This window comes from Corylus avellana, chromosome 5, assembly GCF_965113065.1.
Source record: "Corylus avellana chromosome 5, dhCorAvel1.hap1.2, whole genome shotgun sequence".
In the NCBI taxonomy this organism is placed as follows: domain Eukaryota; kingdom Viridiplantae; phylum Streptophyta; class Magnoliopsida; order Fagales; family Betulaceae; genus Corylus; species Corylus avellana.
In genome coordinates this window covers 25,792,608-25,820,132 of record NC_142494.1, presented here as the reverse complement: position 1 = coordinate 25,820,132, position 27,525 = coordinate 25,792,608, and the positions used below count along the sequence as shown (strand labels likewise).

Sequence of the window (27,525 nt, the reverse complement as noted above, 5' to 3'; positions counted from 1 at the left end):
ACAAAGGAGAAGATGATTGGAATTGGGGTGATCATCAGGGACGATCAGGGGCGGGTTTAGCCGCGACACAAGTTTGAAACAAGTGATTTTTGAAGGAGACTCACAACACGTTGTTCGGGCCCTTTCAGAGATGGAGTCAAGCAGCTATAGTTATGGGCAGGTCATTGATGGTGCCAAAGTAGTCTTAAAGGGTTTTAGGAGCTTGGAGGTGTGCCATGTAAAGAGAGAAACAAATATGGTGGCGCACAGACTAGCAAAGGAGGCAGCAAAAAAATTTTCTTACAAGGTCTGGCTTGAGGAAACTTGTAATTATATTTTTTATTTAGTCAATTTAGAGCGTTTAGCTCTTGTTATGTAGAGCTCCAGCTCTGATGTTCTTTTGAATGAAATTAGATTTTCTTCAAAAAAAAAAAAACTCACTACTTATTTAAAAAATTTAAGCTGACAAGAATATGCGAGTTAAATCATTTAATTAATATTCTAACACTATATAATTTTATTGACCTTTCAATCTCTTTCCTATTTTTGTTTATTTGCTAGGGGTGCAATATTGAATTCATTAGGTCACACCTTTATCATGTGAGATGTGACAAGATATTACTCTTATTCTTTGAAGTTAATATTAAATAGAGTAGATAAGAGGTCATTTATAAGGTTATGGATAGGCTATGTAAATAGTCTTTAATGTGAATGGTTGGCTCCAAATTAATGTCCGATTGAGTTGATGCCCACCAAGGTTGGACTAAATAGTCTTTCACCACACATTTATGCTTTAATGCACCGAGTTAAAATATGCATATTCCTCCCACACCCCACCCCCCCCCCCCCCCCCCCCCCCCCCTCTTAAGGGTGTAAATTACACTTTAACCCTGTAAATTACACTTCTCTTGGGGTGTGACGAGTGACGACAGTCATCCCCTCTCTTCTCTTGCTGCCTTATTTTTGGATGGTTGTGTACTCACCCATATCCCAACTCTTAGAGGGATAGTTTTGTAATTTTCTCTTTTTAATTAGGGTATTTTTGGTAAAATAGACTATTCATGTGCATGCAACTAGGAAGCTAGAAGGTTAAAGTGCAAATTTATGTGCCCATTATGCGGCACATTGGATTGCGGCCAGAATAATTTCTAGCCACATTTCTTGTTATCCCTTTCCTACTCTCTCGGTTCCCATCACCGGTGGGAGGGACCCTCCTGTTTTTTTTATCGTCTTCTTCGTGTGATTTTTTTTGTATTTCTTTTCTCGTTGTTTTGCTTTGTCTTATGTACTCACCAAATATATATATATCCAAATGAATCGCCAAATCTAAAAATTTCAAAGTTCACATCTCTCTCTCCAATAATGTAGTTTGATACCTTAGATGTTTCCGCCAAGACAGAAAGGAACATAATTTGTCGTACAATCAATAAGTAATGGCCTTGTGTTCGTTACCGATTATTCAGATTTAAGCGGATACCATTCGTTATACCCTTCAAACCGGATCCCACCAAATACATTAATGATTTGGATGGACCAGTTGAGTACGTATTAGCAAGTAGCCTTCCCAAGAGACAATACATCCGACATGAATCCCATAGAACCACCACGTGGCAAATTGAAAAAAAAAACTACAACACAAGTTTTTACGAGTAAAAAATTACACCATTTTGATAATATTATTTTCTCTGACAACATTTCCAACCATACACTTCATGAATACACCAACACAAAAAATAAAATGTGACATAGAATTAATAAAGCAAAAAAAAAAAATTGTACCCATGCAAGCTATGGCAGTGAATCGTGACGTCCAATAGGTCCACCTCTTTTGTCTCTTCCAAATAGCAAAATGACTTCAATCCTCAGTCTCTCTGCTTGGGCATGACTTCCCAATGGTGGGCTTCTGCTCGAACAAATTAAGCAGCTTCCTTTCTCTGCGGATCTTCTGTTTCAGTCACGTACTACGTAAATCTCTTGGCAAATTAAAGTACAGCCGAGGGAGGTAGAGAATTACAGTACAACTTTCCGACACTCTAATACGTGTCAAACGATTATCGGGCATGGGTGGCCCGTGGACGACAGGTGGCAAGGCTAACTACCGGTGGTGCAAGCTTTTGAGGTTGCCGGATATCCCTGAAAGCTCTTGCATCCGCTACGTCTTCTCTTGTTCCACAAGTAACTGCATGCCTTACCCAAAACCCTTTCATTTTCTTCTTCTTTTTCTTGATCATTTCAATAGTATGATGATTATCCCCTACCGTCGTATTTTCATGGGGATGATCATGATCTCCGCCTATCAACTTTCTGTGGGAGTTGCTGACGCTAGATTCTATAAGGCAATCCAAACGTCGGGAAATACTCGCGATTTCATATCTATCGAGAAGAGAATTGTCAGTACGGATCAAACTTGGCGTTTGTGAACCCTTCCCGACAGCTTCTTCAGCTATTCTTATGGCCTCTAGCTTGAAAACCGACGGTCTAGGGGCTCGGCGAGTCCTCATGACATCGAACTCTGGCATTTGCTTCCCCTCTGACCCCGATCCGCGTTGGTACCACGCCCATGCAGCGCTTTTCACTGCCGCCAATTGATCGGCAGCAGCACCGCCTCTGCCTCTCCCCTTTTTCCTTGCCATGAAAAGGTTCATGAGAAAGGGTGTAGATAGCATAGCATGAGAGATTGGAATGTGTGGGAAAATTATGTTCCACGCTATAAAAGGTTGAAAGTTGGTGATTCTTTTACCATGGTGGTTGTGTATCAAATGTCAAGAAAGGTATTTCATCTCATGGGGTGTTTTGTTTGGGTGCCATTTGGTCCTTGTGGTGTTGTCAGAATTGAATAATATCATTAAATCGAAATGGGCATTAGGGCCAAGTGAAGCATGATGTTAGGTAGGAAATGGGGTGAGGGGTCCTCTCGAGGACAACTGCGTTCTAGTAAATGTACTATTCTGTCCCTTGTCTACATTGAGGTGGATTATGTCACTTGGAAAACTAAGCCCTATATGGCAGGAAACCACAAGGATAGTCCTTATCATGGTATTCTGCTATTGACCATCGTACGTGGTCCTATTAGATGCATATAATAACCGTCCCTATTGCATGGTTGAGCAGCTTACATGTAGAAATAATATTGACCCTTGATATTTTTTGCATGTAGCCCGGAAGAAAACGGAAACGACTCTTTTAGTAACGGTAATTTTTTAATAGAAAGGAAAAAGTATTAGCAAACAACTCAAAACACAAAACACACAAAACATAAAACTACAAAGAGGTGATTTCCACCACCCATGAGTGTCACCCATGAGTGTCATGGCAATCCCTCATGCCGAAAGATAAAATATAGTCATTGACATGATGGGTTAAATGGTATAAACCTCGAGTTAGGTTTTAGTAATGGACCGGGTCCCCACTCTCTACCATCAAGAGGATAGTTAGATGCAACAAAATGAAACCTTAACCATCAAATAGATCCTCTCCATTTGACCTATTCCGGATTTTCCCATCATCAAGCTGCCAATAACTGTGAATATTAAACATAGAGCTACTGTGCTCAGTAAATGGAGTTCTTGTTGGGAACATTAGACAAGTCGAGCAAAATAAAACCTTGAGGATTTTATCCTGTGTCCTGCGAATCTGAAACTGCAATTCCAATCATACAGCATCAGGTGACCTATTGTCAGTCCTGTAAAATGAGTACTATAAATTTAAATGAAAGTAACATTATAACTATTATCCGAATGTTAGCAAGTAAACAACAGATGCAATCTCATGCTGGCCTTATTTGTTAGGATCCTGTGAATTTCACATCAAAATCCCACTTTGCTGATAAGAGGGTATAGGCTGCCGATTTATTCACAAAGGAATATCGGAAATTCAGAACTTAAAAATAATCATAGTAGAAAAACGCTATGAATACAACAAGATCAGCTAATAAAGTTATGCAAAGGAACCTCTGTTGTTCATTTGGGTATGGCCAGGTGGTATAAGTACTGAACCTGCTGCTTCAAATGATTTTCTGGCCGTCATGCTGTTGCTGCAGCCGCAACCAAAATCAGCATCCGGCTAAGGTTTTGTAGGATAACACACTTTCTTTCTTCCTTTTATTTTTCTCTTTTCAAAACAAATACATTAACAAACAACCAAAAACACAAAATATTCCAAACTACTTTCACTTTTATGTCACATCAGAACATTTTGAATTCAAAACTACTTTCACCTTTATGTCACATCAATACACTTTTTCAAATAAAAAACAAAAAGTACCCTCTACAAAAAATTAGCAAACGAGCTACGTTTCCCATGAGTAAAAATTTCCAGCTTAGTTTTTGCGTTTCCTATGGTGAAGTTCAGATTCCAGACGCTTGATTTCATCTTCCAGCTCCTTTAAAGTTGCTCCTTCAAAACTTTGTGTCCTGTCAGTATCACTTATCAAGCTTAAAAGATGCTTCAAACATGAAAGATAGTCGGCCTTTACAGCAGGAGAGTCAGAAATAGACCTCTCAGTTTCAAACTGCACAGAAACATGCGCAAACTTTAGCTTTTTACCGTGCTCATCCATAAATGAAGCCAATAGTTTCACGATTTAAACATATATTGCAGTTTTCTATCAACTATGAAAACTTTCAAAACTAATTAAAACAAAATTATCTGCAAGAATACTGATTTCATCCTAAATTTTTGGAGGACTGGGTACAAAGATATGTATGGCATAAACATTCATTGCATCAGTTTATAGAAATGATCTAAATGCAGGTGATAGAAGACATTTCTGTTCCAAAAATTAGAACACCAATAATAAAAACCTATTTGAATGCTGAAAATGTTGTACAATATTCTCACTTCATGTAATGATTAGCTGTTTACTTGGAATCCTACAGGGCATTCCCATTCTATGGACTTCCAAATGCTACACCAGCTCTCCGAACTAGCATAGGATAGAACACATTTTTAACATCATCCAAAGTATTGCAAAATGTTGAACAGTCCAAGCATACCTCTTTGTAAGCAGAAACGCATTGGAAAAGTGCATTTTCGGCTTCAGCAACAGGTAAATGCTCCTGTTTCATGATAGAAAAGTAATATTGGTTCAGCCAATTGGAATAAATTACTTAAACAGAACAATCATAGGAGGATGTTGTCAGAAAATCTAATTGGAAGGAGAAGAAAATAGGCTCACTAATGAGCATTACTGGAGAAACTATTATACACTTCGAATCATTGTTTCCAAACTTCGTAAGATCCAAATATATATATATATATATATATATATATATATATATATATATTGTATTTTAACCTCCAGATTCAGTTTAAGGTCATTAAGTTTTTCATTTTGGCTGCTTAGCTAGAAACACAAATCAAATTATATATAAAAAAAGAAAAAGGAAAATGCTAGTCCAAGATCATCAGAGGGTCGGAGAAGTTCTGGGAATAATAGATTAAGCAAAAAAAAAAAAAAAATGGTCATCAACTAAAATTCCCCTTTATTACTCAAGTGGCAGTAAGAAAATGGTTATCACGAGTTTCGTCGAAGGTAGAAGATTTAGTCCTAAATGCTCTCTGAATTTGCACATTGGAGGATATGTACTTAATAGAAATTGTGAAAGAACAATGAGATTCCTTTCACTCCTCATTCCTCAAGTACACTAGCTTTATCTTTTTTAAGAAGCTAAATTCCTTGCTACAAGCAATAAGCATATGAAGCATGGATAAGTACACGAATAATGAATGGTGAAAGCAAACTTCGGTAAGATTCAGTATTTCAGTCATTATAAGGAATAACCAATACCATTTAAAGTGAAATACAGTGCCAATTACAAGGGTCAAAGAAGGTTATTGGTAGACAATTTTATAGCAGAGGAAAGAGCTTCTCCAATGGGCTTATCAAAATATGATGATGATTATCAGCAACTCTCAGATATGGTGCTCCTACCTGGAATAACGAGGTCTGATAGAAGGTGATTTGAAAGGAATTTAGGGTTGAGGATGAACCTTGCCAAATCATAAACTTGGAGGTGGTTGGAATTCCAAAAGCATAGGACTGATATTTTCAAACTTTAAATGTTAGACTTCCACCATGGGCCTCTTTCAAAAGTTAGGTGAGACCTGATGAAGATTTTGCATCTTATCCTAAGCCGGGAAATCATTAACGAGAGTTAACTTGCCAGCTTCTTCCTGATTTACATTCTATATCTTTTTAGGTTGCCATCCTTACTTGCAAAGACAAATAAAAGCTTAAGAGACATTTTCTATGGGCAGCGACAGACTCCAAAAATCATTTAGTGAGTCCAGAAAAATCACTCATTTAAAGATGGTATAAAAAGTAATTATTACATGACCTATATTCACTATTAATGGTTGTGCCTACGGAGAGAATTAGAAGAAATGTGGTTTCACTAAGTGGGAAATATTGGTGTATATGTTTTTAGTGGAAATAAGGTCAAATTTGGGGAGGATGCTCACCTTAGGAAGGTTATGCCTAGATCAAGATACCATAGAAAGTAAGAAAGATGCACAAATATGCCCATACTAACCAGATCTCTTGATACTCTAATATGGGAACATTCAAGATCAGAAGATTGCTCTATGGAAGACTAACTGGAGTTAACATGTGCAAAGTATACAAGGAAAGGGGCCTTTCATCTAAGTAGGTTTATTTTCCAGAAAATCCTCTCCTATCATCAACCCAAGCTATCCCTTCAAAGTTCATGTGGAAGACTCTGGTTCCAACATTGCAGCATTCATAGTGCTTCGGCTAAAATATTACTGGCAGTAAAGTCCTACTCCAAAAAGTGGTGAATTGTCACAATTGTTGGCCGTATCAAGGCACATGCACACATGGCAAAACATATGCATCTTCGTTTCCAGTTCTATGCACATATTTCTATAAGTTTGGATTAGAGCTTCAGTCTTTCAGAGAGTTGTAGCTAACTGAATATTTCAAGCACGAAGAACACAGCAAGCATTGTTCCAAAAGGGAACTTTTCTGACAAAGGTCCTATTGGAAAGAAAGAAAAAGAAATATTTGAAGAAAAGCAGTTAAAAAACAAGGGCTCCCAATGCTCACTAATAACTTACGCAGTGCACGCAAAGGCTGTTAAAGATTTTAAAGTCTTGATCACCAACCTGTAACTCTTGTAACTCTTGCTTGTTAATCTCTAGAAGCCCAAGAGCATCAAGTGATTGCATCTGCAAGCAGAACAAATCTATCAATTTCATATTGGAAAATATTTAATAACCATATAAGATAATGCCACAAGTTAGAACCAACATAAATGAAGCATCTAAGATCACTAGCTTAATTTTATTCTAGTTTTTTAGCTTTTATTTATTCTAGATTGACAATTTTTAGTGTGACTTTCAATATAACTTTCACTAGCGTCAGATCCAAAAGTATTTACCACTTTGAACTCAAGAAAAAACTGCAATTGTCATCAATATGCATGCAGCATCCAAGATCATTGAGTTGGTTTTGTTTGAATTTTTTCTTTTCTGTTCTTTTTTCTTCTCTCGTTTTAGCTATGAGAGAGCAGAATATTAGCATGACAACATATATCACTTCTAGCAAGTGATCCAAAAATACTGACCAATACAAACCCAAAAGAAATATACAATAGTCAATAAATGGGTATATGGAGAGAGAGAATACTCAGGGTGGCTTTGTTTTTATCATGCCGGTATGTATTTTAGTATTTATGATGATTCCCAAAGTTGCAGCTATGTGAACCTACATGATTTATATTGTTTCAGAACCTTTTTCCAGAAATAACACCTTGAAGGCTATCAAGTTTAGTTTAACACCTTTTTTTTTTTTTTTTTTTTTGATAAGTAATAATACATTAAAGAACGCAGAGGGGCGCAACCCAAGTACACAGGGAGTATACAAAAAAGCGACCAAGTGAGGGAGAAAGAAGAAGAGAACATAAAGAGAAAATCAGGAAAATTAATCACTAAAGGAGCAAGCCAGCCTGCAGTCCATGTGAAAAGCGTGTACAAAAAGAAATGAATAAGGTCCTCAAGGTTCCTCAACAAATCCTCGAAGCATCTCGCATTCATTTCCTTCCAAAGGCACCATAAAAGACACAGGGGAACCATCTTCCAAACCACGGTGCTACGGGTTCTACCTCCCGACCACCAACTAGCAAACATCTCCTTAACACTTCTAGGCATAACCCAACACAAATTGAAGCGGGAGAAAATAACATCACACAACTTGCGCGCAACCCCACAATGAAGAAAGAGATGATCCACAGACTCCCCATCCGATTTACACATATGGCAACAATTAATCACTACAATACCTCTTTTCCGAACATTATCCAGGGTGAGTGATTTCCCAAGGGCGGCAGACCACACAAAAAAGGCTACTCTCGAAGGAGCCTTGGTGCGCCAAATACTTTTCCAAGGAAAGTGGTTGGATTCTTTGGAGACAAGCTTCCTATAAAAAGAGCGAACCTCAAACTTCCCTTTTCTCGAAGGGATCCACCACATCCAGTCCTCCCCCACCCCACGAATCGATAACGAATACAAGAATGAGAAGAAAGAGGCCAAAACCATCTCCTCCCAATCATGAATTCTGCGAGTAAAAGTAACATTCCAGTGAACCATCCCATTTATGCACTCTCGAACATCCGCAATGGAAGCATCCTTATTGCTAGCAATATTAAAAAAGCCTGGAAAAGCATCCTTGAGGGGCATCTCGTCACACCATAAGTCCTCCCAAAATTTGACTTTCCCCCCCGAGCCAGGATCCAATCTGAAATGGAACTGAAACGACCTCCAACCCCTACAAATGTGTTTCCATAACCCCACCCCATGCGATCCACGAGGAAATATAGAACGCCAACCACCCCAATGCACCCCATTCAGTTTAACACCTATTGCCTGCTTTTGAGTGATCCTGAGAAGAATTGATCCTTAAAAGTTGGAATATGGGGAGGAATCAAAATCAAGTTTCCTAACAATAGTTGTGGATGCTGATGTAAGGTACACCATATCTCACTGCATTATATTCTGGTGCAGTTACTGAAATATCATTAGAGCTTCATCTATTGTGGCCTCCGCATTTAGCATTGGTTCAGGATTTTACAGAAGCTTAACCATTTTATAGATTTGTTGGATCACCTCTTCCAACTGTGGATCCCAGTTCTTGGATATAAAATGGACCTCACTAGGGAGGTATTCTAATGTGAATGAGAAGGAAGTCAAATAAAGAGGAAAGATAAACATATACCATATATATAAAACAAGATTTTAAAACCACAGAGATTTCTTCGTATTATTGCTTTGATGGAAATCATAACCTCGTCTACCTTGTCACAAAGCAAAACCAAAATGACAACAGATAAGGACTGACAGTCTTGATGCAAGAGTTAGGGCAGGGCCCCGTATTATTGCTTTGATGGAATCATAACCTCGTCTACCTTGTCACAAAGCAAAACCAAAATGATAACAGATAAGGAATGACAATCTTGATGCAAGATTTTTTTTTTTTTTTTTTTAATGTCGGGGAACTTCTCCAAGGCAAGGCTCTTCGAACCCACCCCTACAGAATAAACCCCGATCCCATGCACTGCACTCTCGGAAGTTTCCCTACATAGAACTGGTTAAATCGCTGACTTCTCACTAGGGGGTGTGGCCCCAAAGAATTGTTTGCACCTATGAGGTGTTGAACCTTAGACCTTAAAGGAAGCAAACCCCAAGACCAAGGCCTCCACCACATGGGTCAACCCCTTGGGGTTACAAGAGTTTCATTTGACTACCAGAATTTATCAAATACTATTACTGAATACCAGAATTTCCACGAAAAACAGATATCTCACGAAAGGATAGGGAAACTGACCAGTATGATTAATGCTGCATGGCCTTCCATCCTTGTTTCTCCAGGTGTACTGTAACTTTTCAAGTTGCCTTTCTGTTTAGTCAAGTTATTTAAAACCCGCCGAGCTATCCTATCATGGAAAAAGAACTGCATGACAAATCCGTAAGAAGCAACACAACAAAAACAGGGAATCTAGGAAAATATGAGCAAATTAAATAGATTTGCCCATATTTTGTCAAAGAAAATTTGAAACATCAAAATTAATGATTAAAAATGCAAATCAATGAAAAGTTTTCTGTTATTTATTGTCAATTACCCAAAAAGGAAAAGACTGAAACTTGCTGGGACAAATTAAACACAACCAGAAAGTGTTTTTTCACAAACACTTGCTGGGATCAGCAAGTGAAGACTAAACAGCTTATGATATCAAAAATGTTGTCTCTAAGTTGGCTTCCTTGTTGGTGCTTTAGGACTAGAAGATAAATACACTATCATTGACTACTTGTTAAGTGGCGGGCACAGGTTGGTCATGCTCAAGCAACAACTGTTTACATTAAAAGGTTGACAGTTTTGTCAGGTGGGAATGTTTGAACAGCCTTGAACTCAATTTAACTAAAACTCAAACTCTTGGTCATCTATGATAGGAGTAGATTTAGCAGCACCAATATGTAAACAAATTGAAGAGAAGTTTTGCAATATCATATGCTCTTTTGTTGGATTCTCACTCCCATAGATTGCATGATTTTCAAGTTGCACAGATTCTAGAGCTCCAGTGTTAGATTATTACAAATGTATCAATTCCAAATTTTGAGAACTTGTACAATCTTAACCTTTTGAAAACTTAAGAAGTCAGATTTTCTAAATAGGACTAACAAGATGGGAGAGAGGGACTACTAATAGTTAAAAGTAGCAACGTTTATTTTGTTCCCCACATGTTATCAATCTGAATTTTGGTTGTGCTGTTTAAATCCTACATAGAGAGCGAAAAAACAGCAAGTAACTTTTTTTCAAGGGATGTAATGTTATTTACTAGCGCACTTTGGGAATGGGGCTTGAAATCCCACCTAACGATGTCAAAAGCTTTCCTAAGAATCTGCATGGCTATAGTGGAACCATTTTTGATAAAAAATGACTATCTGAATGACTAAACAAATACCAGCTAAGAATGAATATAATATATTATAATAAAGAAAGTTTTGATTGTTTTTCAATACCAGGAGGATGAATAACTCAATATAATTTTTCTAATTAACTCCTAAACCTTGTCTTTTCCTTATTATGAACATCACGAGAATCATTCCTCTTATTTTTTATAATCTACACCATTACACACCAAGTAAAAATGACCCCAGTAAGAAGGGGAACTCCACAATATATATGCAAAGCAGTTTTTAGGAAAGAAAAACAAAGGTGGAATAGAGAATGTTTAAAAGATCAATAGAGTATTCAATGTACAATTGAAAGAATGAAAGTTATGAATGGTAACTTTAACGCTTAAATGTTGTTTTGTGAATTCTAAGATAGTTAAAGTGGCAAAGTAACACAAACCTTATGGAATTGTGTAAAAGGTCCTTTGCCTTTTCAAGCTCAGCAATTGCTCCAGAAATATCCACCTTCCTTAGTTGGTTAGAATTAAGCATTCTCACCCTAGCAATGTGAAGCATGTTGGCACCAATCTGACAGTGGAGAAGGAAAGAAAGCCTCATTGTGTATGCTATCTTTTTCCTCTCAGCAATTTTATTATCAATAAATAGTAGAAAAAAAAAAAAAGAAAAAAAAAAAAAGAAGAGAGAATAGGTAGCAGCTCAGATAATAATTTAAAATGACAATGGGCTAGTGTTTTAGACGTCAGTTTTGCTATCAAGTTTGGCCATGATTTGAACCCTTTTTGAGCATGTATTTGTGTGCATTTGGATATGTGCTAGGCTTCTAGTTTGAAATTAACATAGGAGGAAAACTACCAAACCGTTGAGCTTTATATAAATAGTGAGACATTCAGAGTTTAAGAAGTTGGTTAAAGTATTGTGGTTTGGAACTCAAGTACTAGTTTATGTTTTTTTTTAATATTTTAGAGAAAAAAAAAAATCAGAATTGGTCATCATATAGAACCCAAAGCAGTATATAAAGATATAATGACAGTGTGTATACAAATTATATAAATTATGAAAATTACATATACCCATCTTGGACAGTATATAGATGAACTTAGAGAGCTTTTTTTTTCTTCAAAAAAATAAAATAAAAAAGCAAACCTGAATATGATCTTCCGGAAGTAATGTTTTCCTGGCATCAAGACATCTGAAAGGATAGAAATTTGTTTCATTTGGAATCATCAGACAATTACGCTTGTGGATAATTATATACTTTAACTACTCACCTTTCAAGAAGCCTTTGTGCTTCCTTTAAGTTCCCAGTAGACTGTAGAGTCAGGGCCAGACCTTCAGCTGCAATAATAGTGTCCAAGGAATTCCATCCCTGACTTACAAGAATAATATGAAGGTTAAAAATAAAAAATAAAAAAAAAAAAGAGTTGAAGAAAATAGAAAGAAGGAAAAATAAAGGAAGAAGAAAGCCTGTGTATTCTTTGAAATCAAACCCATACAGCATCTACATGCTAAAATAGAAAACTTGATACAAATTACTACAGTAATATATTTAATGCAGATTGCAGCAATAATAAAAATAAAACCGGAGAATAATGACAATACAATCAAGAATAAAGTGAGTTTCCTAATCAACACTCCCCCTAAGCTGAGGCAAAGATCTCGCATGCCCATCTTGCATAAAGCTGTGTGAAAGATGCTACTGGACACTCTTTTTGTCAAAATATCTGCAAGTTGTTCTCCTTACTTTACATGTCGTGTACAGATTAATCTTGCACACAACTTCTCCTTGATAAAATACCTATCAACTTCAATGTGTTTGGCTTGCTCATGTTGGTTTGGATTACAAGGGATTTTGATTGCAGCTTTATTGTCACAATACAATCTCATAGGGTCATTAAAATCATACCCAAGTTCCTTCAACAATATCTTTAACCATAGTAACTCACATACTCCATGTGTCATGGCTCCAAATTAAGCTTCTGCACTTGATCTAGCAACTACCAATTTTTTTATTACATCAGGTAATCAGATTACCTCCCACAAGTGTATATTACCATGAAGTAGATCTTCAATCTGTAACTGATCCAGCCCATCTGCATCTATATAGGCCTCTAGTTTCAAGTGATTATATCGAGTGAACAACAAACCTTTGCCTGATGAAGATTTTAGATAACAGAGAATCTAGTAAACTGCCTTCATATGGGACTTTCGTGGTGAGTGCATGAACTAGCTCACTACACTAACTACATAAGCAATGTCTAAACGGGTATGTGACAAATAAATTAATATGCCTACCAATCATTGGTATCTGTCTTTATCCACTAGAGGACTCTCATATTTCCACTGGGAAGGGAAGATCATGTCAGAATCTTGCTACTTCAATACCCAAAGAATATTTTAAATTGCCTAAACAAACAAGGAGTACATGGATGAGATAAAGGGACAAACAACTTTCATCAAAGACATGAAAGGTTATCACACTTTGCAATCAAAGACCTCAATCCCATTGAACTATGCAATTTGAAAGCACCATGTAATTGAAATGCTACGGCTTTTTATGAAACGAAGCATCATTGCTTAATTAAAGTCATTATCTTTTAGATCATTTTTGGATTAGAAGAGAGCAATAGGGTGCTTTGCTTCTTCTTTCGGACTTTTTAGATCTTTGTAATTTTGATCCTAGCTTTTTCCTGCTTTCTATCAGGAAAAGATACGCCATTTTTTTTAACAGAATCATATTACATATAAAAATAAATAAATAAATAAAAGATCTCAAGCAAAAAATACTGTACTAGATGCAACAATATGACCCTCAAAGCTTATGAATACCAAGAGGTTTTGTCTAAAATATCCAAGCACAGAAACATCAACTGAGACAAACTTTAGCAGAAAAATATAGCGAATATAAAAGGAGGAAAAATAAAATAATTCAAACCTTTGATAATTCCATTATATGCAGGATCTTTTTCTGGACATTCTCAGCCTCTGCAGGCCGATTAGACTTCAGATATATCTGGATAGAAATCAAAAGAAAAGAGACCAAACAAAATGGAGAAATTAAATCTAAATGCTCAATACACAAACATGAAAAGTAGGTTCGCATAGGCTAGAAGAAGAGAAAAAACACAAGTGGTAATACACATTTTATAGTAAAATAGACAGTTATTATACAACAAAACCATTAAACAACAGTAAAACAAGAAATTGTTTTGTTGCTAGAAAGATCCAACAGGCGAATCTTTACGCACACGGGATGCATATAAAAATTTCGCCTAAGAATTACAATCTAAAACTTTTTGGCAATAAATATTACAAAAGAAGAAATAGAATACTGTCTAGGGCAAGTATTCATTCCGACAAAAGATTTCAAAAATAAATATATAAGCTCAACTATAGGCATCTCAACACATTTAATCCTGATTGTTCTTCTCTCTCCAAATCATCCACCTGAGGCACACAGTGTTTGCATTCCAGATGAAGAAATTCCTATGTAAGCGACACACACCTTTCCAACTGATATAGACCTCAATAACCCTTTGAGGAATCACCTATTGAACCTCAAATGCTGAAGTACAAGAGACCACAAGTCTCTCAGAGCCAAGCAATTGATCAACTAATGGTCAAACTCAACACTACGATTACACATGCAAAACCAATTCACTAAAATAATATTACCAATTCACTAAAATAATATTCTCTCAATGAGGTTATCCACGGCAAGAATTTTCCCGAGGCAGCTGCCAAAAAAATATATATATAAGGCAATATTAATGAGACTTTGCTATGCCAAATACTCTTCCAAGGGAACTACACACCACTGGCCACTTCTAAACATCATATAAAGTATGGATAACGATGTTACCACTAAGATTAAGTTTCCAAAACAATCTATCATTCCCTTCACCCGACAGAGAACTAGAATACCAGAGATAAAATTAAAAAATTAAAAAAATTAAAAAAGAGTAAACAGGTTCTAATTTCATCCTGAAAGCATGTGCATATATGAAATTTCAAAATCTGACCATAGTCCATCATACTAAGAACCCAATAAAGCATAAAGCAAGTGTCTTTATCATCTCTCGAGAACTAATCAGAAACAGCTCCTTTAAGGTGTCATCCCCACACCACTTGTCATGCCAAAACCATACAATTCTACCACCCCTACCAGAAAACCTCTTCCAACCAGCCTTCATGGATTTCCAATTACTACCCCCATGACACCTTCTCATCAGTTGAGATGTCCACTAAAACCACACTACATATAAACTGCTGGATACTCCTAATTCTACTAGGATTAGGACTATAACTTAGAAACTATAAAAAGTAGAAACTGACAAGAAAGATCAAGTTCAACGCCATAGGAAACGGGCTAAGAAAACCTATCCTGTCTCCAAGTAAATTAAACTATATGCACTACTACCCGTCTATGTCCAGAAAATTGAGACCGTGACTGAAATATTTGAAGAAAAAAAAACCCTGCACCAATCAAGTGAAATTAAACTTGAAGATAATACTGGATTATAACTAGACAAGACTAAACTACAAGGAAGCCAACCGCCTCACATCTCAAGATATGTGTTAATCTAGAAGTTCTCCTCATTTCCCTACAAATTTTTCTTACCAATCAAACCACTTCATGAAACTGAACAATTAAATGCCATCTTCAATTGATAGTTTTCACAATCACATGCATATATCATTCTCTAACAGTCACATATTTTACTTGACATCGCAAACTCCCTCCATCCAAAATTAGACATCTTGATTCTAAATAGCACAATATAGTAATAAATAGGAGTAAGAACAATAATCCTAAACTGTTGGTTACTCTATTTTAGAGGTGGACACCACTTTTAATGAAAATCGTAATTTTTTTTATTAAAAAAGATTAATATTAAAAAAAAAATTAAAGAAACAAGTACTTTTACTCCTGGATGGTAAAGGCATTTATTTTGTGACATCTCAAAAAGGAAGAGAAGATATCTATATGGGGAACGAGGGAGTATTACATCATAGAGTCAGTTTTATGTCGATAAGAGATCTACAAGGTCTCTGTAGGTTCATCCCAAAAAATCACAAGAATGAAGGTGAGAAAAACAACCTGAGCAAGATATCGCAATCTCTTGAGACATATAGAAGATTCCCCTAGGCCACCTTCCTGAACAAAACTTCACAGTGAGAATGAGAACAGTAAATCCAAAACAGCAAAATGCCTCCAGTTTTTTTTTTTATAAGAAAATTGATCTCATTAAAAGCACATAGGGGCGCAACCCTAGTACTTTTCAAGTAAAATAATGATGCACCTCTTGTATCCTAATGGAATCCTGAATCAGAACCTCAGCATCCTTCTCTTTTCCTTGCATATAGAGCACCTGTACTTAAAAATTACATTGCATTTAAGGTCAGTCGAATACACTCAGAAATATTATTAAAGAGAAAAATAGATAACAAAAGAAGAATATTCAAAACAAAAGCAAAGCGTTTAGATTTAAGGTCCACATGACATGAAATGAAATATACCATTTTGTATACAATACAACTGATATCCCTTAACTATAATTTAGAGTCATGAATAACTTGACTTATCACCTGATGCAGAATAACTGAAAAGATAATAGAGCTGAATCTGCAACATAAGTAGCATTGTTTCTATACAATGCTTTCTAAAACAAAAATAACACGGGAAATTAGGTTAGGACCCTCTATGCTTTAGGCCAGTTTGACTTTTAACACCACAGTTTTCAATTTGATAGGTTTGAAACTTGAGTTAAATTTGAGACCTCCATCAGCTTTTCCATAAAATACATAACAAAAATGGTTGTGAGAATACAATTTTACCCCTAAGATCATTTTATTTTTTTTTAAGAAAAAAAAAAAGCTGTGGGTGACAGAAGTCTTGAATTTTACAATGGACCCAAACTCAGCTCCAAGGTTTTACTTTCAATTATTCACATTATACGACCAACTCAATAGGCAATATCCATGACCTTAACATTCCATAAGCATCTATCAACTTCATTCATCCCACAAACTAAGGGCAATAACCTTTACAGATCAACAACCATACCAAGATATAAAAAGGGGTGTTGCCCCCAGGCTCTGGGGCGGGGGTCACCTATTGCCTGTCTCCTACCTATAAATTATTATTATTTCCTCAATTACAATCAACTTCCTATTCATAGATTTAGATTGACATTGACGCCTATTATAGCTTTAGCCAACAAGCAACTATCACCTAGCAAAAAGCACACAACATGGAAGCACAACGGCTTTTCCATAACCAGTGCAAAAACATAAGCATTGAATGTTAACCCTCAATTGAAGTCCTTTTAAAGATTGAAAATTAAGTTCTCCTACCAACTAGTCTTGCTAATTAGAGGCCCATTCTACAATTTCCTTCATGCTAATATACCTAGTTAGTAGCACCATCGTTTGCAAGGCTGACCACAATACTTAATCAGTTAACATGGATGACGAAGAAACAAACACCAATTACTATGATCCATGCAAACAGCTCCTCACAAAACTCTAATGATGTCTCCCTATTTTCACCAAGTTATATAGCATATAAATTTGATAGTGTTGACATCACAATAGGAAAAATCACAATAGGCATGACAAATTAATCCCTTACATTATAAATTATTCATATGTACAGTAACCATATCATTAAGTGATTTTAGAATATGCATAAACAAGATGCCAATGCATATCCTTCAAAAAGTTCTTGGCAAAAAAGTTATTATCTAGACCAGAGCCATGTACATAAAAAGTTGGGGGATCACATACCTTAATATCTATAACTACCTTGTAAGGCAAACAAAATACAAAAATGCATATTTCAAGTGGAAAACAATAACAACTACATTAATATCCATCAACTCAGATCCCAAGCTTACAACAAAGAATGTCAGAGAAGCACAACAAACATAACTCATTCTTTTCTTTTATCTGACAGAAAGCATAACACAAGAATGCAATGCAAACAATAGTATGACACAGCTTTAACAAATTACCATTCCAAGATAATACATAGTATCTGAAATGTCCACATGACCATGTCCCAGAACACGCACCTGTATCTGAATGATTATAAGGTAATATTGAGATGACAAGTTGCAATTGAGCCTAAAACACAATAAGTAGAGAACAGGAATTTGGTGCAAAGCAAATGTAAGTTGCAATTGGGTCAAAGATTATACTTATGGCTCATACCTTTAGAGCACGCTGCCCAGAGACATGAGACAACCAAAGAAAAACAGCAGCACAAGTTGTCAGTAAAAATTAATAGTAAATATTAGCAGTCATATATGAAAACAATATAAATATATCTGCTTAAGATGTTATCTGGGTAGCATGACAGAAACACATACATGGAAAAAAAAAATAACATGAATATCCAATTAATGTGCATCTATAGATCACAAAAACATTAAATCAGTTCAGTCAACTTCGTTAATGAGAAAAATTATGCCACAAAATACATAAATTCCAAGTGGATTCCCCAAAAATCTGAGCCACTGATGATTTGAGATAGAAGTATGAGAGAATTAAAATTTTCTTGTCAGTAATTTTTTGACAAGTAGCATAAAGTAAGGCATTCTAGCCTTGTTCCACCTCAACTGGGTTGTAAGGTCTGAAAATTAACTGCACATATGCATCTATTCCATACAAATCTAAAGCAAACCAACACAAACATTAGCTAATACATCCAGAAATACGAGCCAACTAAACAATTGCAATTATGATTGCTAAGTTGATGCACCTATTACCAAATATAATTCTTCCATTACCTCATAGCAGCCACGAGCTTCTTCCAGCTTCCTCTGCATCAGATAGAACTGCCCAAGGTTGCGCAAAGCAGCTCCCACACTGTATTGAAAACAGGTGACAGTGATCAGATGAGCATCTGATAATGCAACATCGTGAAGACGACAATTGCTTAATTATCCAGCCTATCAAAGCAACTGCTGCTGATCAAAGCAAAGTAATTATCAACATGTGTACATGCAAGCATGTGTGTGTAGGTGTACTTGTATCACTTTTAAGCACCTAGCTGCCTGTAGTATGCAACTCAATACACAAGCACAAGAACAAGTACCTAACTGCACAGTAAATGTTATTGCTATGGCATGACCAAGAGTAAAGGATTTAAATACTTCACATTTACTTAGGTCTGCTTTCCTATTTCGTCTTTAAGAAAGTAGTTATAATCAAATAGGAAAAAAAAAAAAAAACAATGGCGTTGCCAAAATCTAGAGCACTATACATGGAGTACCTGAGGTAGGTCAGGAATGCCAATGATATCGCCTGAAATCAGTAATTTGCTGGTCCATTTAATTAAATTGTAAGACTGATGCTCATGCAAAGACACAGTAATTTTTTCACACAAAAAGGGAATCTTTTATTACAATCCAAGTAGAAGTGATGTGGAATATTGAAGAATCGAAGTTGATTTGATAATCATGAAATTAGAGGTGCTCCAAGTCACTTTCGTATTCTCTGAAAAGGATGGATCACTTAGTACCAAATTAATTTATTCCACATCTTTTTCCTCCATATGCATTCCTTGTACATCCTTTGCTTTCATAAGCAGTAGTCATGAATGTAATGAGGCCATACCGTATATCCTCAACGCCAAATGATTCCTCCAGTATGTTTATGGCCTCCAAATACAATGGTTCTGCTTTATCAAATTCCTTCTTAACTCTGTACAGCTCTGCCTGAAACAATAACAACAGAGAATAGAAACTTTTAGTAAAATACAGAGTTCCATATATCAAGTATATAAAAACAGCTGTCATACATAACATGTTAATAAAAATATTCTGTTTGTCTTAATATGACTTCAATGACCTGAAGATAATTCCCAGCATAAATATTTTCAAGATCGTTCTAACAACTGATAATAGCACTTCATCAAATGGAGGTGGAGGGTTCTAAAATAATCCAATTCATATATACAGCACCACTTTGAACCCTAGATAGCATAGACAAAAGGGACATCCTCCAGAAAGGCAATGTATAATGGAAAATTTAAGATCACAAAGGCATCACAACCACAGCCCCACAATGATCATCATTGCCATCTATCAACCCAATTACATAATCATATTGTTTGGACTGTTGAGCATAAGCCCACCTTCATCTCAGCCTCAACAATCACCAAATGTCACCACCTTAGTCTCAATGCCACAAACAATCACTCCCAACTGATGCGTAATTTTAATAAGTTGCAACTTTCTGGATTTCCTCGAGTTGCTTTCCTCATCAAAGGTAACTTTTTTGATGAATGTAACATATTTCTTAATCTTAAAACATTTTTTTTTTTATAAATAACTCATTTCATTGATAGACGCAGAGGGGCGCAACCCTAGTACAAAAAAATGTATACAAAAAGAATCCCCCATTAAATGCTAAACAACAAAAATCAACAAATTCAAAAAGGATAGAAAAATGAGAAATATTATACGCCCCTATCCAATTAAAAAGCGATTTGACCAAGATGTTCTTGAGCTCTTCCTTCGTCCTCTCATGATCATCAAAAAATCTTGCATTTTGCTCTCTCCACATGTTCCATATTAAGCACAACAAGGCTATCCTCCACACATCTAGAACTGAATGACTACCCACCTGACCTCTCCAACAATATAACAATTGTCTCACCCTTGAAGGCATAACCCATTGGACTGCAAAAAGAGTAAAAATCACACTCCATAAATCTCTTGCCACTTCGCAAGGGAGAAAAAGATTATCAATAGACTCTTCGCTCATCTTACACATGCAACAGCAATCCACCACTATTACTCTCCTCTTTCTCAGATTATCCAAGGTCAAAATCTTACCAAGAGCCTTTGTCCGCACAAAAAAACTCACTATCAAAGGGACTTTAACTTTCCAAATACTCCTCCAAGGAAAAGAAGAATCCCATGTAGTAGTAACTCGTGAAAAAACGACCTCACCTTAAACTTCTTCCTCTTTAAAGGAATCCATCGAACACAATCCTCGCCACCTCGTCTCCATCTGAGGGAATATAACACACCAAAAAATGCAAGCACCACATCTACCTCCCAATCTTATACAGATCTTACAAAAGATACATTCCATTGAATAACACAACTGGAAAACTACACGTCACAACCCACTCCAACGAGCAATACTAAATAACTCTGGAAAGCTTCCTTCAATGGTTGATCCCCACACTAAACATCATGCTAGAATCAAATCTTAGACCTATCTCCCACTTCATATCTAATAAATCTCGAGAAAACTCTCCACCCCCTCCTAATATGTTTCTACACTCCAACACCAAAAGGCCCCGCTACCTCCTTAGAACACCAACCACTGCTCAAACTATCATATTTTGCTTCCACAACCAAACATCATAACGCCTCCCTCTTTGTAGCATACCACCATAACTATTTACCCAACAAAGCTTGATTAAACTTGATCAAGTTTCTAACCCCCAAGCCATATTGCATAGGAGAACAAATCATCAACCATTTAACTAAGTGGAATTTAAACTCCTCACTGAGACCTCCCCATGAAAAGTCTCTTTGCAGTTTCTCAATCCTATTCACCACACCCAACGGAATAGGAAAAGACAAATAATATGTGGGTAAATTGGACAAAGTACTTTTAATGAATGTCAACCTTCCTCTCTTCAACAAATATAGCCTCTTCCAACCCACCAACTGCCTTTCCATTTTTTCAACAATACCATTCCATATAGAAGTTGGCTTATATGGCACCCCCAAATATTTTATTGGTAACAAAACCACCCTACACCTAAATATTTTGGCCAAACTTTCTATATCATCCACCTCTCCAATAGGAATGATCTCTAACTTTGACAAATTAATCTTCAACCCCGAGACTGCTTCAAAACATTAAAAGAAAAAAAAAAAGACATCCCAAATTCCGAAGTTGGACACAACTATTCCTGCTGCATTTCTTGAGCCCATTGTAAAGCCATCTACAATACCCTTATCCACTGTGGCCGACATGATCCTACTCAAAGCCTCCATAACCACCACAAATGGCGATGTGATAACAAATCCCATTGCCTTAAACCCCAAGTACTACTGAAGAATCCAGAGAGGATTCCGTTTATTAAAACTAAATAGTGAACTGTAGAAATACAAAAGGCTATCCATACTCTCCATTTCTCCCCAAATCCGCTCCTTTCCAACAAGTAGAACAAGAACTCCCAATTCACATGATCATATGCCTTTTCGAGATCCAATTTTCGTAATAAACCTGGTACCCCTGATATGAGTCGACTATCAATATACTCATTTGCAATCAAAACCGAATCCAGAATTTGTCTCCCCATAATAAATGCATTCTGAGATTTTTATATTTGTAGTAATTGTTCTTAATAACTACTCATGTCCAGCATGAACTGCAATGCAAGAGGCCCAACAGAAATTAAGTGTCCAGGAGCATTCCTCAAAACTTACTATTTTACAGTTCCCACAACAAGGATTTAGAAAAGTTTAACCACATCAATAGCCAAGGAACCACAACCATCTAAAGCATCTCAATAGCGAAACCCACCAGATTGTTGCATGCAGATGCAACATGCGGATCCCTCTCCCCAAAACCTTCTTTAGCTTCTTGTAGCGCAGAAAGAAATAACTTTTCAGCCTCCTCCACTTTTCCCTAGCAGAAAACAAAATACAAAAATTATGAGATAGTCCAAGAAACTATATAGAATAGCAAACAAAAGAAAGAAAATAGGTTAAAGCATATTTTTGGTCCCTGAAAAGGTACCCAAATTTCAATTTCATCCTTAGTAAATATTTAGGTACCCAAATAATTGCCCCTCTGCGCTCTTTAATTCATCTTTTTACTTATCAAAAAAAAAAAAAAATATTTAGTGTCAATTGGTCCTTGTGTTTTCTCAAATGAATCATTTTAATCTTTTAGCATTACAGCCCACATGGTATGACCGAAAATGCCAATGTGTTATTTTATTTGATGTCATGGCACATAAGAAATTGGACCTTAGTCTAGTGAGCAAACCAACAAATATGTGAAATGCCACCTCCTAATATGTGAAATTGGACATAAGAAATTGGACTTTCTAAAGACATGCCACTTCCTAAGATTGTCCGCAATAAGGATCTTTCCTAGGTCCACTGGCCAAGCAAAGAAAGCCACACTCAAAAAAGCCTTAGTCCACCAAATACTCTTCGAAAGAAAAGAATGCCATCATTGCAAACGAGGACATTGAAAGAGTTGGAAGTAAATGGAGGAGGGCCATAGTAGTAAAACAGAAAATATGAGACAATTGGATTAGGTAGTGGTGGCATAAGGTAGTTCTTGCAATTTGGTGGAGGATAATATTTGCCACCAATTATGCCACTAGATGGTAGTGGCAAGAAGTGTACATTGGGTGAGAGCAGTGCACAAGGGTGGAGAGTACTAGTATGTGCCACAGCTTGGTGGGGATGGCGTTGTTGGTTAGTTGGTGATGATGTTGGCTTCCTCTAGGGTTGCACCATCAAGAATCCAAACTAGGCTAGAGCAAAACCCCATTTTATTTTGGAATCGCTATGAGCTTGGAGCTAGACTTATCATTGTCTAATTGGGCCTAGAGCTAGACTTATCATTGTCTAATTGGGCCTAGAGCTAGACCTGGCCGTGCAGCCCATGACCTGATGATAGCATTCAACTCGAGCCGAGGGGTGGAGCAAAGGGAGGATAATGGCATAGTGGAGCAAGCACTTGGTGCAATCAATGGACTCAGTGATGACATGGTGGAGCTTGGAGGACACGAGTGAGTAGTCAGTGAGGGAGAGAAGGTGACAGCAGAGCAGGTGAACAGAAGGCTATGGTTTACTGACTATATGCAATTTCACCACACACACACAAAAAAAAAAAAAAAACACTTCAACGATTTCTGCCATCCCATGTGACACCATAGTGCCAAAAGAATAAAATGATTCATTTGAAAAAATACATTGACTAATTGTCATGAAAGATTTTTTAGGAAAGTGATTGAAATTCAGTAATTTTTCAAGGATCAACCATATAGTTTAACAAAGAAAATAAAAATAGCAAAGGTAAATTAGGCTAGAAATGCTTGCCTGCAAAAAAAAATCCCTCCCATTATCTGTAAAAATTCTCCACTTAGATGTATGTATGTTTGATATAACAGAGCCATCCTCAACCTTTCGTAATCCGATTATGTCAGCCCCTTCAGTGTCATTTTCAGAACTTGATTCAGTTGACATATCTTTTGCTAGGACAGGGTTGGCATTTATCCCAAGAATTATTCCTGTAAACAAAGGAGCATAGTCATCAAAATATTATATCATCAATTCTTTTTATAATTGTCAATTCTATTAGCAATTTGTAATTGTTAATATGAGCCTCAAATGAAATTAGACTAGTCCAACAACACCAGGTGCAAATCCCATGTGAAACTACATAAATAAGCTATAAAAGATGTGCATTCTACATTCTGCGCCTGCCACCAAGCAACCACCATCATGGATTGTAAATTACAATAGCAGTGGCTGCCTTTTCAAAATTTTGCCAAACGATTTATTTTGAGGACCCTACATACAACACTTTTTCAAATGTGGCCCCACAAAATCAATTCTCAACTTTTACCTTTTTAAAAACCCAAAACACTTCTCAAAACTTTACCAAACCGGCCCTTTATAATTGAATTTTCAGTTCAAATTTCAAAGTATAAAGAATAACCAGAAAAAACTATTATTAAAAGTCCATGATGAATGATCTAATTCTTTGACCCTACGAGGAAGAAGTATACCAGCATGCGCACATATAACAATCCATAGACAAGGGTTCCTTTTGTTCATCCTCCAGGTATAACCTCCAGAAGCATATTCATAGGAAAAATTTGTTTCTCCTGCAACAAACAACGGCTAATGAGCAAAGCAAGACTACTTCTAAACATCTTAGTTGCAATGTTAGAATAGAAAAGGCATCACTAAGACGATAAATCAAGTCAAAAAAAAAAAAAAAAAAAAAAAGACGATAAATCTAATTACTTTAGCAGCCATCCTAAACTTCATGAGTCAGACCAATACATGAATGACTAGGAATCAAAAGCGCTCATGTCACTTAATAAATTATTATGTTGTGCTCTAACACTCAGGTTAATACTAATAACAAAATCAGACAAACCTAATCTATAGACTTAAAAGGTTTCTGCACTCAAAGGAATTTGACAACAGCAATCACAACACTACTTAAGTACATGGACAACAGGTATAACTCAAGTATCTTTTTGTCTTTGTGTGAATATCATATATATCCTTGTGTTTTAAATTTGTACAGGCTATTGTTGAGGTAGTTGTGGAGGGGAGAATATAGAAAATGGTCCTGCGTACTATGTTGATAGCGAGGAGCTCATGAGCTTAGATAGTGAGGGTGATAATGAAGGTACATCTAGGCGTACTAAAATGAGGTATCCAGAGATTAATGTTATTCACGATATAAAATAAACCATTAGCTTAAGAGTGGAGTTGAAGTTTACTAACCCCTCAGAATTTAAGGACACACTTAGATTGTACGCGATCCAACAGGGGTTTAAGAAAGCTAGGAAAGATGGGGTGTCCACCTTTTGCAAGAAGAGGTGTGGTTGGAAAATTCATGCATCCTGGATGAATAATAAGAAAGCTGTTCAGATAAAAACTTTCTTCGACAACAATAGGGCAACTATCAAGTGGGTCTGGAAGAGATACTTGGACAACTTTCGGGACCAACCCGATTAGAAAGCAACTGCATTTAAAGAGAAATTAAAAGGGATTACAATATCGAGTTTTCTCTAATGAGTTGTCATCGTGCCAAGGCAAGGGCATTGTTTATAACTACTGAAAGACATGATGAGCAATATAAACGCACAAGAGAATAAGATTCAAACAATATTGAAGTGGCATCCACGTACATAAAAGGGGAGGGAAGTTTCTTCCAGCGGATGTATGCTTGTCTGGATGCTTGTAAATGAGGCTTTTTGGATGAATGTAGATCATGATTCGTGTGGATGCGTGTTTTTTAAAGAGTGAGTTCCGTGCACAATTGCATGCTGTAGTCGGGATGGGAAGTTCCCAATACCAACATGCTTGCTCACTACTAGTACACGGCTTTGGGGTATTCATCCCACTGTTCCATCTAACATGTCAAATGCGTAACGGTCCCTAATTCTCAATTGGACTTATTAACCAAGAACACCATAAACGTACATTATTTTCTAAGAAACGCCCACACCCATAACTTGGCATATGCATTCAATGATTCAAGGAAGCTCTCAAAAGAAGAAAGAAAAGTCTATCGCTTACTGGAGTGTGAAACGGGGAAGACATAGCGGGTTGTTCGGCCAACAGAGGAGGCAGTTGGAGCGGGGAAACCGATTCTTCGAAGCAAATTAGCTGCGTATCGTCGCAGAAACATCTCTATCAAGCTTTTATAAAAGCGGAGGAGAAATGGAGAATTTCTTCGAAAGGGTGTGGGTTTTTCACTCTAGTTTTGGTTCCTAAACCCTCTGTCAAACACACAGCAATAGTGGTAGAGCCTAGAGCGGTTTGTCTGGAACTGGAAGGTAATGTTTGAAAATGGGGCGGTGACGGGTCAGGGAGACCCGTCCAACCCAGCCCGGACCTCATTATTGGGCGGGTTTGGACATGAAATAGACCCGTCTAGACTAAGTACTGGGTCTAAAAGAGCCACGAAGCTAATCATTGGGCTGTACTTGGCTTTCAAGTCCAATTTTTGCTCTCACATTCTTAGGCATAGCTGCTCCAAGTCCAATTTTATGTTCAATTTTTTTAAAAAAAAAAAAGGAAAAAGCATACTACCCCTCAAGTAATTTGGAGCATTCTTCTTAAACTTTAAATTAAAGTAATATATTAGAAAAAAAAAATTAAAGTAATATCGTTCTAAACTACTAGAAAATTAAAATAAACTCATTTTGATTCAAATAGTTCTGAGTGGTTTCGGCCACCCCCAGATTGATAATAAGGGCTAGCTTGAGCTAATCCTAGCTAAACTAAAGATGGGGACAAAAGAATGGGGTCGGTATAGGCCATGCCCTCCCCCCCTCACAATTCATTAGGAACAAAATGCCTACCGGCCCCTATCAACTAAATGGTTTGATCTTTAATCTCTGTTCATACTAATTTCTATATGCGTCTCTAACCAAGGATATAAATATAAAAACCCAATATTTTATCTTAGTTTATTGGCCATGATAATAAACGGAATGTCAAGAAGCATGTCAAAAAGATAATAATGTGGAATATGTGACTGCTAATAATGCAACAAGTTGCATGGTACGTATGTTTGAAGAAACAGAATAAAGATAAGAGCACCATGTGAAAGGAAGGTATGAGCCAAAAGTGCCCAAATATCCCGGATAACGCGAAAATGATGCATCATCATCAATGATAACTAGTTGGTCCAGTTCCACCTTTTGCTACAACCAATCTTTTACAATGATGAGGCTTTTACTTGTCACTTTTCAATGTTTTTCGTATTCCCCTTTTATAATTGCTGTTATTTTATTTTATCTTCTTGGCAGCCGGACGCTTTTAAAAGGCAGTTCAAAGGTCTCTTTTTGATGAAGACGTGTGAGGTTTTGGTTGT

The 27,525-nt window shown here is 36.6% G+C and overlaps 2 protein-coding genes across 2 annotated transcripts; both read right to left on the bottom strand.

The window, feature by feature from the left end:
• Positions 1–1,645: 1,645 nt before the first annotated feature.
• On the bottom strand, positions 1,646–2,721 carry LOC132182784 (uncharacterized). The gene has a single exon (XM_059596125.2). It carries the CDS (start codon positions 2,643–2,645, stop codon positions 2,031–2,033), a length of 615 nt encoding a protein of 204 aa, XP_059452108.1. The 5' UTR covers positions 2,646–2,721; the 3' UTR covers positions 1,646–2,030.
• A 1,546-nt stretch (positions 2,722–4,267) lies between these two features.
• Positions 4,268–26,440, bottom strand: LOC132183177 (Tetratricopeptide repeat (TPR)-like superfamily protein). The gene is given in 18 exon segments (XM_059596580.2): positions 4,268–4,489; positions 4,974–5,036; positions 7,105–7,167; positions 9,821–9,929; positions 11,348–11,475; positions 12,052–12,097; positions 12,177–12,274; positions 13,841–13,918; positions 16,007–16,063; positions 16,209–16,277; positions 17,922–17,987; positions 18,121–18,132; positions 18,699–18,777; positions 19,528–19,628; positions 22,465–22,569; positions 24,000–24,190; positions 24,692–24,790; positions 26,223–26,440. Coding segments are annotated over 18 exon segments (1,698 nt in total). The 5' UTR covers positions 26,335–26,440.
• Between the last annotated feature and the right edge of the window lie 1,085 nt (positions 26,441–27,525).